We start from the raw sequence: 14,405 nt of genomic DNA, 5'->3' as shown, positions 1-14,405 counted from the left end.
AAAAAAAGAAAAATGTTTTTTTGTCTGAACATAGTTAGTAGAGGAGACTGGTTATGAAAAGTCTGAAAAGTCATTTTCAATATCTGAAACGTTGTTACAATCAAACAATATATTTTTAAGGCTTGCTCAAACTTGGTTATTACTGGATTTGCTTTTTGACTCTATTATTGGAATTGAGGGGTTCAGAATTGATTCCCGGCCAGATTCATTGTGCTGTGTTCTTGAACAAGACACTTTACTCTCACAATGCCTCTCTCCATCCAGGTGTATAAATGGGTACTGGTGAATTCAATGTTCCTGGTACCCCTGCAGTTAAACTAGCAGCCCATCCAAGCAGAATAAACATGCTATGGAAATGCTATGGAAACCCAAGATATAAGCTCCAGCATGAGGGATCACATTGGCCCAATGCAGACTTGACATTTACCTTTTTACATTTTGATTTCTTCAGGCACTTGTGAAAATTACATGTACATTCATTCATCTTTGGTTCCATGGCCAAGCTGTGATATACAAAGTGAAAATAAGATTGATGATATAACAATTTGAACTGCAGGTATGGATTATTTTAAAGTAAACTTAAGGTACTGGAATCTAGAATAAACATCAACTGGTGCATTCTTTTTTGGTTATCCACATTGTTGTGATATTTGAAATCAGATACATGTAAATTTAGGCATTTTTCTCTGGCTTGGGGCTTCTGTGAAAAGTTCCTGTCATAACATAACAAAAGCCGTGGGAATATTATCTTCAGTAGATATGTTGACAAATTCTGCACATGGAGGTGACAATGTTTCCATTGTAGTGTGGCCCATAATTTTTGGTTTGTTTGTCTTCATTCTTTGGTGGAGTAGGATTAGACGTATTACATTTTGGACATAGAGCCCATATTATGTTTTGTGGTGGGGTGGGGTTGGGGAGATATTACATTTTAGACATAGAGCCCATATTATGTTTTGTGGTGGGGTGGGGTTGGGGAGATATTACATTTTAGACATAGAGCCCATATTATGTTTTGTGGTAGGGTGGGGGGAGGTATTACATTTTGGATGTAAAGCCCATATTATGTTTTGTGGTGGGGTGGGGTGGGGGTGGGGTGGGGGAGATATTAAATTTTGGATGTAAAGCCCATATTATGTTTTGTGGTGGAGTGGGATTAGGAGGTATTACATTTTGGATGTAAAGCCCATATTATGTTTTGTGGTGGGGTGGGGTGGGGGAGGTATTACATTTTGGACGTAAAGCCCATATCATGTTTTGTGGTGGGGTGGGGTGGGGGGAGGTATTACATTTTGGACGTAAAGCCCATATCATGTTTTGTGGTGGGGTGGGGTGGGGGGAGGTATTACATTTTGGACCTAGAGCCCATATCATGTTTTGTGGTGGGGTGGGGTGGGGGAGGTATTACATTTTGGACCTAGAGCCCATATCATGTTTTGTGGTGGGGTGGGGTGGGGGAGGTATTACATTTTGGATGTAAAGCCCATATTATGTTTTGTGGTGGGATGGAATGGGGGAGGTATTACATTTTGGATGTAAGGCCCATATTATGTTTTGTGGTGGGGTGGGGGTGGGGTGGGGTGGGGGAGGTATTACATTTTGGATGTAGAGCCCATATTATGTTTTGTGGTGGGGTGGGGTGGGGAGGTATTACATTTTGGATGTAGAGCCCATATTATGTTTTGTGGTGGGGTGGGATTAGGAGGTATTACATTTTGGATGTAAGGCCCATATTATGTTTTGTGGTGGGGTGGGGTGGGGGAGGTATTACATTTTGGATGTAGAGCCCATATTATGTTTTGTGGTGGAGTGGGGTGGGAGAGGTATTACATTTTGGATGTAGAGCCCATATTATGTTTTGTGGTGGGGTGGGGTGGGGGAGGTATTACATTTTGGATGTAGAGCCCATGTTATGTTTTGTGGTGGGGTGGGGTGGGGTGGGGAGGTATAACATTTTGGATGTAAAGCCCATATTATGTTTTGTGGTGGGGTGGGGTGGGGGAGGTATTACATTTTGGATGTAGAGCCCATATTATGTTTTGTGGTGGGGTGGGGTGGGGTGGGGAGGTATAACATTTTGGATGTAAAGCCCATATTATGTTTTGTGGTGGGGTGGGGTGGGGGAGGTATTACATTTTGGATGTAGAGCCCATGTTATGTTTTGTGGTGGGGTGGGGTGGGGTGGGGAGGTATAACATTTTGGATGTAAAGCCCATATTATGTTTTGTGGTGGGGTGGGGTGGGGGAGGTATTACATTTTGGATGTAGAGCCCATATTATGTTTTGTGGTGGGGTGGGGTGGGGTGGGGAGGTATTACATTTTGGATGTAAAGCCCATATTATGTTTTGTGGTGGGGTGGGGTGGGGTGGGGTGGGGGAGGTATTACATTTTGGATGTAAAGCCCATATTATGTTTTGTGGTGGAGTGGGATTAGGAGGTATTACATTTTGGATGTAAAGCCCATATTATGTTTTGTGGTGGGGTGGGGGAGGTATTACATTTTGGATGTAAAGCCCATATTATGTTTTGTGGTGGGATTAGGAGGTATTACATTTTGGATGTAAAGCCCATATTATGTTTTGTGGTGGGGTGGGATTAGGAGGTATTACATTTTGGATGTAAAGCCCATATTATGTTTTGTGGTGGGTTGGGGAGGTATTACATTTTGGATGTAAAGCCCATATTATGTTTTGTGGTGGGTGGGGGAGGTATTACATTTTGGATGTAAAGCCCATATTATGTTTTGTGGTGGGGTGGGATTAGGAGGTATTACATTTTGGATGTAGAACCCATATTATGTTTTGTGGTGGGTTGGGGAGGTATTACATTGACACCGCTGAAAAACGCACTGCGCATGCCTGCAATGTCACGATTCTGGAATGAAAACAAAGGGATTTTCGTTTCTGAACAGTTCGAATTTTATGGAGTTTAGCATGGAAAAGGTAGCATTATAATTGAAATTTAACTTCTGGATTTGTTTGGTCCAGAGAGCACAAGAGAAAATTACCATTGAAGATCTGGAGCAGAATTTTTAGGTGACAAATCACTCTGATAACTCGTGCGGCGCGGTCAAAATTAGCTAAAATTATGCTTCAGTCTGCAGTTCCCATCTTGGACGTTTGTTGCTTTTTATACACCGAAAACAGAAGCAACTGAGTGATGTATTTGCCAGGACACCTTCCAGCGTAACGAGAAATGTCCACAATGATGTTCACCCGTTTTCACTAAACGACATAATTGACTAGTTGTACTTCACTACTTTGGAATATCGTTTGCTTGATGTAAGCTTATTTATTTTATTGATTGATTGATTTTTACATTCTAGATTTGAGTATGTTATATATGGTTATTGATTTATAAAGTTTCTTATGGGAAGCAAAACTGATCAGTGTATTTGTCACCCCGTCGAAAATGAAATCATTAATCAATCATCACAGTGTGGGTTATAACATTAACAGTGAAATTTGTTATTTATGAATGACATGAATGCTAGTAAGAATATTTTACAACTGCTGATAATCAATGAATTGCAGCCATTTTAGACAGTTTCTGATTTACTTTGGAAGAAACCAGTGGTGAACCAATGTTGTTTACTGTTTTAAATAAACAATTCAGGTTCGCTTTGACTGTGATTTACTTTATTTTGGAGTTTTACTTTGCCACAGATTAATTGGTTGCATTATAAACATTCAGAAATAATTCCAGTGCCTCATGAAATGTTCACTCAGAAGAAACACAAGTGGATAAGAAACGTGATGGCAAGCATTTTTAATGATAACTGACTCTGGAGAAAAACACACTATTTGTGAAAAAGTTATTTACATTATTGAATTCAAGCTAGCATGCATATGCATATGAGTTCAATGTGTTTTATTTTCATGAAGGGACTGTTCATCAGATTTGTAAAAAAATTGCACATAATAGATTTGTCCTTACTAAAAAATAGCATTCAAATACCATAATTTCGGCTGTAGAAATTACAAGTGCAGTTTATCTATATAACTATTATGGTTATATTTAAAGCAAGAAAAAACCCAAATGAGTGACTGATTTCAATTACTCAGATCCTTTCATGCAGACTTACACCTATTATAAGACATCTGAGAGCTGTCCAATTGGATAATGACTGCTAGAATATTAGATGAAGATCAAAAGAGGTCATACTTTTGGGATCCTTTCTAAGTTTTTCTTGTGGAGTAGGGATAACAGTAGCAACATATAAATGCCATGCCCTTTGAAAGACAAAAAAAATAAACAATGATCCTGGATAATGTAAACATCAATCATGGTTTTACTTCTCTTGTATAAAATTCTTCTGCACTGCTTATGCTTAGTAGCATTTTATATTATCTTTATAGTAAATTAAGGACAACCAAAAATATTAACAACCTCATTGAAAAGTTACAAAAGTAAAATCAAACTCTACAATAATTATTTTCCTTTGAATGCCAATACTTAGCTGGGAGCAAGTTTGTAACACAACTGAGTTTTCCAAAATTATAGGTTTATACTGTAACAGTAAGTATATGTTGAGGTTAGGGTTAGCTAGTTTTTTTAAGGTAGCATAAAGCAAAACTTAAACTGACCTGAAAATGATAAGTATTATTTTGTTATTACAAGGTATAATAATATGTAATGAATCATGAAAATAAAAGACTTGCTAATTATAATCTCATAATAATCAAAATGACCATGAAATCAAAATGAAGACAATTTTTTTTGTGAGCGATGACAGTTTTTCCTTATTCATGTTGACCATTGATTGGGAAACATTGATCAAATTAAATATAAGTTAAGTTATTCCCAAGCAAAACAAGTAATGCCTGTTTTAATATTCTGCTCCTAAAAGCAAGAAACAGTCTCTCTCTCTCTTTATTATTCCATGTTATGCAGGAAAGTAAGTACAATGTGTTTTTATTAGAGCTTTATGAAACTCAGCTACTGAAAATAAAATACAGGATACTACAAGCATAGTTTTTAGGAGCAATATAATGACTCGAATGTAATGGAATACTTTTAAATGATCTTTATTGCAAACGTTTTAAGCTTGTAAGGCAACAAAGAAGAAAGATCAGCGGGGTAGAAAACAGTATTTTGGCAAATATATGAAAATGAGCCGGTATTTTTATATTAATTTTAGATACCGTAAAATTCCGGTTATAAGCCCCCCCCGCTTAAAAGCCCCCCCGGTTATAGGCCCATCAACTTGGAAACAAAAAAATACATCCGGTTATAAGCCCCCCCCCCCCGGATATAAGCCCCCCTCTACCGGATGACAGTACTGAACAGGGCTAAATGTTGCTTTTTTTGTGCGTTTTTAACTTAAAAACGTATTTCGATCAACACTCCCGAGGCTCGTTTCGAAACGTTTTTTTCCTTCCGCTTATAAGCCCTCCCGAATATAAGCCCCTCCGCTTATAAGCCCACCCAAAAACCCTTACGAAGTTGTATAAGCCCAGGGCTTATAACCGGAATTCTACGGTATACTAAGGCCTAGGACGATCGATGTACTTTGCAATCGCACATTGTCAGCCCTCAGCTAACATGCAAGCTGATTGTGTTGATAAAAATATTTAGAAGACAAACTTTGTGGGTGGAAACAAGAGTTTAACTTAACACAAAATGATACATCTACTGGTTTGAATTTCAACCTTAAATATGATGATGCCACCTACAAGTAAAACGTGGGCCATTTCCGGCGTTCAGAAAGATCGATATTTAAACAGTGTATTGCGAACTTTCGAGATGTGTGGCAGATAGTAGAAGAAAGATCGACAAATAAGAAACTAGCGTTAACACAACCAAGGTAAGGTGTCACTATAGTTTTAATATCAGCGTTAGATATGTTAGGGATTTCTTACAAATGAGCAACATGTTCAGGATCCACTTACGTGCGGAGACTGTTCCATCGATGACAAAATTTTAGCCCGAGCGTACGAACTTCCGATGCTTATAGCAAAAATTGGAAGAAAAATTATCAAACTGGAAATTGAGAGGTAAAAGAACATAAAAGAATGTACCTTAAGTTAAAATCTTGACCTTAAATATTCAGGGGTTTCCTTAAAAATCGCCAAAATGTTCACATTTTCAGTCATTCCCTTATAATCTTTCAAAAGTTCTGCACATGCGCAAACGTTTTTCAGCGGTGTCATTACATTTTGGATGTAAAGCCCATATTATGTTTTGTGGTGGGGTGGGGTGGGGTGGGGTGGGGGAGGTATTACATTTTGGATGTAAAGCCCATATTATGTTTTGTGGTGGGGTGGGGTGGGATGGGATGGGGGAGGTATTACATTTTGGATGTAAAGCCCATATTATGTTTTGTGGTGGGGTGGGGTGGGATGGGAATGGGGGAGGTATTACATTTTGGATGTAAAGCCCATATTATGTTTTGTGGTGGGGTGGGATTAGGAGGTATTACATTTTGGATGTAAAGCCCATATCATGTTTTGTGGTTGGGTGGGGTGGGGTGGGGAGGTATTACATTTTGGATGTAGAGCCCATATTATGTTTTGTGGTGGGGTGGGGGAGGTATTACATTTTGGATGTAGAACCCATATTATGTTTTGTGGTGGGGTGGGGGAGGTATTACATTTTGGATGTAGAACCCATATTATGTTTTGTGGTGGGGTGGGGGAGGTATTACATTTTGGATGTAGAACCCATATTATGTTTTGTGGTGGGGTGGGGGAGGTATTACATTTTGGATGTAGAACCCATATTATGTTTTGTGGTGGGGTGGGGAGGTATTACATTTTGGATGTAGAACCCATATTATGTTCTGTGGTGGGGTGGGGGAGGTATTACATTTTGGATGTAGAACCCATATTATGTTTTGTGGTGGGGTGGGGGAGGTATTACATTTTGGATGTAGAGCCCATATTATGTTTTGTGGTGGGGTGGGATTAGGAGGTATTACTTTTTGGATGTAAAGCCCATATTATGTTTTGTGGTGGGGTGGGATTAGGAGGTATTACATTTTGGATGTAAAGCCCATATTATGTTTTGTGGTGGGATTAGGAGGTATTACATTTTGGATGTAAAGCCCATATTATGTTTTGTGGTGGGGTGGGATGGGGGAGGTATTACATTTTGGATGTAAAGCCCATATTATGTTTTGTGGTGGGGTGGGGTGGGGTGGGGGAAGTATTACATTTTGGACGTAAAGCCCATATTATGTTTTGTGGTGGGGTGGGATTAGGAGGTATTACATTTTGGATGTAAAGCCCATATTATGTTTTGTGGTGGGATTAGGAGGTATTACATTTTGGATGTAAAGCCCATATTATGTTTTGTGGTGGGGTGGGGGGAGGTATTACATTTTGGATGTAAAGCCCATATTATGTTTTGTGGTGGGGTGGGATTAGGAGGTATTACATTTTGGATGTAAAGCCCATATTATGTTTTGTGGTGGGATTAGGAGGTATTACATTTTGGATGTAAAGCCCATATTATGTTTTGTGGTGGGGTGGGGGAGGTATTACATTTTGGATGTAAAGCCCATATTATGTTTTGTGGTGGGGTGGGGTGGGGGAGGTCATTTTGAATGATGTAAAGCCCATATTATGTTTTGTGGTGGGGTGGGGTGGGGTCGGGGTTTGTACTACATTTTGGAGGTAGAGCCCAGACTATAATTATGTTTTGTTGTAAGCCTGTGGGGTAGGGGAGGTAGATAGTAAAGAGATAGACCATTGTAGCTTCAGATACTCACAAACAGTTTTGACGTACATGTAAATTGACACATAGTCTAACCATACCACATTGGCCCTGGGAATTCCAGCAAGCATGGCAGTCAGCTCTAACTGATATGGGGCATTACATGCTACAGCTGTACTATTTATATTGGTATCCTACTGTTTTCAACCAAAGTTCTGGGCTTTATTTATATCACACCATTTTCCTGGTATTTACTGTTGAATCTAGCTATATGAACACTTTAGACCTTGTGTTAACATCATGTAATCTTGATTTCAGGAAAAGGGGATCAGATGGACATGAAAGGACAGAGAATTGACTATCTGGAGGAACATTGGTCACTGGTATAATTGTTTATAAAAACGCATTACTTCATATGTTAACTTGGTTACTGTTGATAGCATCTTAAACAGTACTAAAGAAATTTGATGCAAAAATAGTACAGTGGAAACATAACGGGGGAAAACTAGTGAAATTTGATAACAGACCTTCCTGAGTGATACCCTACAGCTGCAGCAACAAAAGTCTCTGTATGCATTGCGACCCTATAAATGCAGGAACAGTCGCACTTGATAGGCATGTAAAAGACTTTAGCTGTAGCCACGGCTTTACAGCAATCTGATGCTAAACTGTAGATAATATTATCGTTAATCAGAAGAAAGTCAGTGAGAATGAGCCAAGTTCACTGCAGGCAAATGTTGTGACTGAGAGGCCAACAAAATGGCTTAGATTTAATAAGACAATTACGCTCCAGCCTTTAAATAATATTGTTAATATGCTTCATATGTAAAATGCTTTTTTTATGTCAACAGGTACAACTGGAGGACTAATCGTTACTTTGTACTTTGGATTAAGATGGCAGCTGCTGCACCTTCACCTCTGGCCAGCTCTGTAGAGAAGACAAATGGAGCAAAGCTCAGCAGACTTCTCATTGATGGTGGAACAACAGTTCTGAGGGCGGTTTTCGATCGATATCATCCCCCAGCAAATCTGTTGGCTGATCTCAATGCAAACTATCTCACCCTGAACAATCTCTTAAGGAAGAGAGTTTTGCATAGACCTCAGTGGGGCCTTATGTTTCCACCCAGTGGAGCCGCTCCTGACTCCAACACATTTGATATAACCTTGTTATTCCTGCTTCTAACCAACATTTGCGGACTATACCGTCCCCTATCATTTTGGCACTCTAAGCCACCCCCAAGTGACACCTCTCTTGAGGCAAACCTTGCTCGCATTAAGTGTTTCCGCAATGAGTTGTATGGCCATGTCACCACTACTGGTGTTAACACATCGAGTTTCTCTGCTCTGTGGCTTGAAATAAGTGCTGTTCTTGTTGCTCTTGGTTTCCATCAGGCCGAAATTGACAGACTGAAGGCAGAGCGTTGTGGTGAGGAAGACTATATTGACATGTTACTTGAGTGGGCTGACAGTGAAGAGGATAACAAGTCACAGCTTAAGGACGTGCGTCAATCTCAGACCAAAGTACAACAAACTGTTAATGAAGTACACAAGACCCAACTAGAAGTACTCCACATCGAGAAGACAACACATGACATTGTTACGGAAGCTCGTCAAACTCAACTCCATGACAGCCGTGTAATTCAAGAAATGCGTCAAGGCCAAACTAACACAGAGAAGGTAATTCAAGAGACCAAGGCCATAGTAGAAGGTGTGAGTGAGCGTCTTGAAACTTTGCAACTGCGATTTCAGCAGAAGAGTGAAAACCTGGAACGAGAAAGATTGAAGCACAGAGGAGATGAAATCCTCAAGAATCTAGCAAAGATTGATTTCCTGAAAAACGTAAGACATCACGCAAAAAGATATGTAGAGGGAACCCGCTTGTCAATCTTCGCAAAAGTCCAGAGCTGGTTGGATGACACAAGTTCCGCAAATCGTGTGATGGTGATTAGTGGAACTCCTGGAATGGGGAAGTCAGTGGTCGCAGCGGCCATGTGCGAAAAGCTGCTACAAGCTGGGAGGCTAGCAGGAGGCCACTTTTGTCAGCATGAGAGGGCACGCCACAGGAATCCCAAAGTGATGCTTCAGTCCTTAGGCAGTCACCTTGCTGATTTTCTGCCAGACTACAAGAAAGCTCTTGTGGAAAAGCTGTCTAGAAACCTGGGGCTAGAAATCAACGACATGGAAGTGATGGATCTGTTTGAATTACTCCTTGAGGAACCTCTAACCAGCCTAAATGACCCTGGTGTGACGTATCTCCTGGTAATAGATGGCTTAGATGAGAGTGAATACCAAGGACGCAACGAGCTGCTTGATGTGATTAGCAATTACTTCCAAACTCTTCCACTTTGGATCCGTTTTCTGGTGACAACACGACCGGAAATAAACATAGCAGAAAATCTGAAACGCTTGCAGCCTCTGCAGCTGGAGCCAAACGTTGAAGAGAACTTAAAGGATATTCACCTTTGCTTTAAAATGCATCTTGGCAATGTATTGCAATCTGAATATCAAGAAATCATCTTGCAAGTGCTGGTTGAAAAGTCAGAAGGAGTCATGTTATATGCTCATTACCTGGTAGATTTCATAAAGGAAGAAGTACCACTCCTAACTCCTGAACTGCTGGACAGCACCTTACCATCAGGTATTTCGTCTGTTTACCACTCATATTTCAAACGCCTGGAGACTGAACTTTGTAAGGAACTTAAGGTCACCGAAGAACAATTTATGAATTTCCTGAGTGCAGTCGCAGCTGCAAGAGAGCCATTACCACTGGGTTTTGTTTCTAAATTGTTGCTGTCAGATAATTTGTCATCAGCTGTTCAGCGAAAAGTAAATGCGGCAATTGGTTGTGTCTCGGCGCTTTTGCCTGTCCAAGATGGCCGTATACACTTTTTTCACAAGTCGGTCAAAGACTGGTTGATTGAAAAGTCTAACTACGGACAGCACCACTTCAGTGTAGACGAAAAAGAAGGCCATCATGTCCTTTCTAAACTCTGCATTGATGAACTTGATGATGTCAAACGAAAAGGCGTTGACGCTGCACATTTTGTTGACACTACAAAGTACGCTCTGCAGCATGGCGTTCAACACATGCTACAACTGGAAGAGGATGCGAGAGTATGCAGCCTTGAGGACGTTGCTAAGAAATATTGTTTGGACTTAGAGCTAGTGTATGCAAAGCTGTGCGTGGGTGTTACAGCATCTGAAGATATTCTTTGCGTTCAAAAGCAAGAGGGTGTGAAACGGTTGAATGGAGAATGGCAGAAAGCAACTGGCACTTTGTTGTATCTGATAAGGAAGCATATAAGCACATTAACAAAACTTCCTCACGCCATCTTTCAAACCTTATTGAATGAAGGAGGACCTGAGCTGTCTTCTGAAGCATTAAAACTCTTGGAGACTAGATATTCTGAAATTCCATATATGGAATTTGTGCACAAGAACGATCTGGAAGTGCTTGTTCAATCGAAGTTTCCATGTTCAGCTGAAGTAGTTTGTTTTGACGTTTCACCCCAATTAGACTACATGGTTTGTGAATGCCTAGATGACACGATTCAGTTATGGTCACTCCATACTGGGAAGCAGCTATGGAAACGCCATGTCAAGGTAAGGAAAGATTACCACTGCGTGTCGGACTTTGACGCCACTGCCCCTGACTATAAACCATATAGAACGGGTCCGTCATCTAATGTCATGACCTATTATCGCTCGGTAGTTTTTCATCCTACTAAGCACCTTGTCTTACCAGGAATCCTTAGCCATGCCTATACTATCAATGGAGACCTGAAACCACTTTTTCCTTCCAGCAAGTGCCGTTTCTCGGTTTGTTCAATTTCTGCAGACAAGACCAAGATGCTAACTGATTGCGTCGGCAATGCTAAATCAATTATCATTTGGAGTCTGACAGATGGATCAGAGATTACCCATTTCACCTTCATTGAAGATATTTTATCTTTTGCTTGGTCTCACGCTGAAAGGCTGCTGGCAATTTCCCACCCTTCTGGTGTGATTTGTTTGGTTGATGTACTGGATGGTTTTAAAGCTCTAGCCTGGACTACTACTTCAGAAGAATGTGGAATGATTAAGTTCTCTCCTGACGGTCGATTCCTTTTTTGCGTACATTCTAAAATGGGTAGTGACGACGACTGCGAACTGTTTTGTTTACACGTCAACATGGAAAATGATTACAACTTTTCGTTAGGTGTTTTAACAGACAGAGTCCGTTATTACCCTTGGGAATACGAAACCTCCAGTGACACTGGCTTTTTATTAGGAGATCTGTTTTGCTCTCTCTCTTACCGGAGTTCCTTTTCGTGGAGGCCGGAACTTGCGTTTGTACTAAATAAACAATCTTTACTGATGGTTTCTTCTTGTAGTAGTGTCATAGAGATGTTGCACCCCGACGAACTAACGAAAGACAAAAAAGGATTTTCAAGGACTGCTGTGAAGGAGGTAGTATTTTCATTGGATAGTGACATTCTTTATGTTGTCACCGAACAAAATTTTGCTCAAACAACACTTACAGCTTGGCACATTTCGAGTGGGAGGACCAGTGCTGAGAAAAGCGTTGATTTCATATATAATTTAAGTTTTGCTACTTTTTTTGTAGCTGTAAGAGCAGGTGTTCTATTTAGAACAAGACCTGGCACCTTAGAGCTGTGGAATTTTGAGTTGTCTGAGTGCATCCGAAGTTGGACTGACATGAGGAACATCAGTCGTGTAATCCCCATATCAGAAGAACGCGTGGCCTGTGAAGTGTGGTGCAGTAGGGAAGTGATCATTCTGGATACAACTAATGAAGACATTGTGTCAACAATCAGTATTCTTGGAATATTTGTTGCATGTAACAGTAAATGTCATGTGATAACCAAAGTGATAGCCAGGAAGGAGTTGCAGATGCAGTGTGGCGAAGATGTACTCTGGAAAATATCTCAACCATATGATACGGAACCCTTTTCTCGGTGCAACACATTTTCTCCTACTGAACAGTATTGTGTTGTTGCTGGACAATCTAAAGCTGACCATCCAGGCTACATAGCCCCTTACGTCCTCGATTCAGTTTCAGGGAGAATACTTCATACGTTATGCACATCTGGTTGCCATCTTAACTTTGAACCCTGTTGCAAGTTCGTCAGTAACGAAGAATGCGTTATCAGCATTTTTGATATATCCAGAGGTCAATGTCTTCGACTGTTTAACGTCAAGTTCGGTGAACTGCTAAGTGAAATTACCATGGAAAGCGAAGTGTGCAGTTTAGCAGCCTGTCCTCTTAAGCGTCTTGTCGCCATGGGCCTTAGAAATTCCAAACACAGTTTCAAACTTCTTCATGTGAAGTTGCCACAAGATAAAAGCAGCAGGAGGAACAAAAAGTGAGCTGTTATTAGAAACAATAAAAAAACACCAAGTTGAAAATTGTTCAGTTTCGAGATAGCCCGTATTTCAGCACACATGAGCTTCTCATTAACACCTGGCATGTGGTTTTGATCACACTTGCAACATTTCCCTTCTCACCCCCACCCCCAGTGGTCAGTTTTGTGATAACCTTAACCAGTTTATTTTGCTAAGAATGCTAAGAAATTTGCGATTTCTTAAATTTCTGGTAAGCATCATTGAACCTGCATGTTGTAAATAACATAGTGTGTTCTTATATTTTTATTTTACTTTTTAATTTTTTTTTTTTTAGCGATGGGATCAAGCCTCAAGAGTGAAAAGTATATACTGTTGGTTGACATATCGGGAATCCGCTAACTGGACGATGCCGTAGTATCAAATCAAGTATCCTAATGCCTTTTATTTTTGCGAGGAGTGAATTGCGTGTCGCGGAACGCATAAAACCTACAAAACTAAGTTTCTTTCCAAATACACGAAGGATTGCTTTCTATGACAAAACCTTTTTTAGTAGTTTTGACCAGCCATGTGAGCCAGGATTCATTACATCAATGTTTTGGGGGGGGGGGGGGAAACAAAGGAATGTGAAAGCAGTGGGCAAAAAAAAAATGGATGGAGGGGAGGAGAGAAGGGTAGACCAGAAGGGTGCAAACTTTTAGGCACAGTCACAAAGTGTGTCATTTGCTTTTCATTAGCTTTAAATTGAAACAGTAACCTAGTTTTCTAATATTTCTAGACCTGCCCCCGCCCCTCGCCCCTCTTGCAGAATGAGCCTTTGATCCTCCTTGCCGCCTACCATTGCCACGTTGTGCGGCTGTTAGTACACAATTTCTGAAAACAAGGCTATTCAAAACTGTCACAGTTTACGCTTTTCATGGGTTCAAGTTTCACGATCCTATAGCGACATGAGAAATTCAAGAAAATTGTTTCCTCACGTAAAATTAAAGGCATTGGGATACTGAAAAGATAACACCAAGAACTGCAACTCTAACAAGGCTTAGGTTGCTTGTTTGAAGAGTCTTTTGTTGCAGGCGATTAAGCTGTCAAAGACATTTGAAAGTGTGCTTTTTACTGTAAATCAGAAGTATTTTTAGACTTCTGGTAAAACGTTCTTCCCAAGAAGGACAGAGTCTTGACAGTACAACGGTTAATAGAAGTTTAGTCTAAATGTTGTATTTTAGGCTGGCGACAGCCTCTTGATTTCTTCACAAAAGATCATGTGAGATGCGCGGGTCTTCATCGCGCGTGACGCGCACGAGACAAGTGAGGGAGAATTCCCTCGCTTCGCGATCCTTCAGTCTCGCAATCTACAAGATTTTGTGAGAAAATAGTGGCTTTAATGTACATATGAATTGAGTTTCTC

The 14,405-nt window shown here is 40.4% G+C and overlaps 1 protein-coding gene across 4 annotated transcripts in view; it reads left to right on the top strand.

The window, feature by feature from the left end:
- Positions 1–13,604, top strand: part of LOC144659655 (uncharacterized) — a 47,497-nt gene extending 33,893 nt beyond the window's left edge. For 2 of the 4 annotated variants that reach the window (XM_078520143.1, XM_078520145.1), the window contains exons 4-6: positions 7,976–8,048; positions 8,521–13,023; positions 13,338–13,604. In XM_078520143.1, the coding sequence (XP_078376269.1) occupies positions 8,552–13,023; positions 13,338–13,362 (4,497 nt within the window). In that variant the 5' untranslated portion in view covers positions 7,976–8,048; positions 8,521–8,551 and the 3' untranslated portion in view covers positions 13,363–13,604. Of the gene's footprint in view, positions 1–451; positions 557–7,975; positions 8,049–8,520; positions 13,024–13,337 lie in introns of all 4 variants that reach the window. The other 2 variants (XM_078520144.1, XM_078520141.1) reach the window with 2 other exon arrangements.
- The last annotated feature ends 801 nt before the right edge of the window (positions 13,605–14,405 follow it).

The sequence above is a fragment of the Oculina patagonica genome, chromosome 7 (assembly GCF_052425735.1).
Source record: "Oculina patagonica isolate OP01 chromosome 7, crgOcupat, whole genome shotgun sequence".
Classification (NCBI taxonomy): Eukaryota; Metazoa; Cnidaria; class Anthozoa; order Scleractinia; family Oculinidae; genus Oculina; species Oculina patagonica.
The sequence above is the reverse complement of the archived record's forward strand: the minus strand, read 5'-3'. Positions and strand labels throughout refer to the sequence as shown.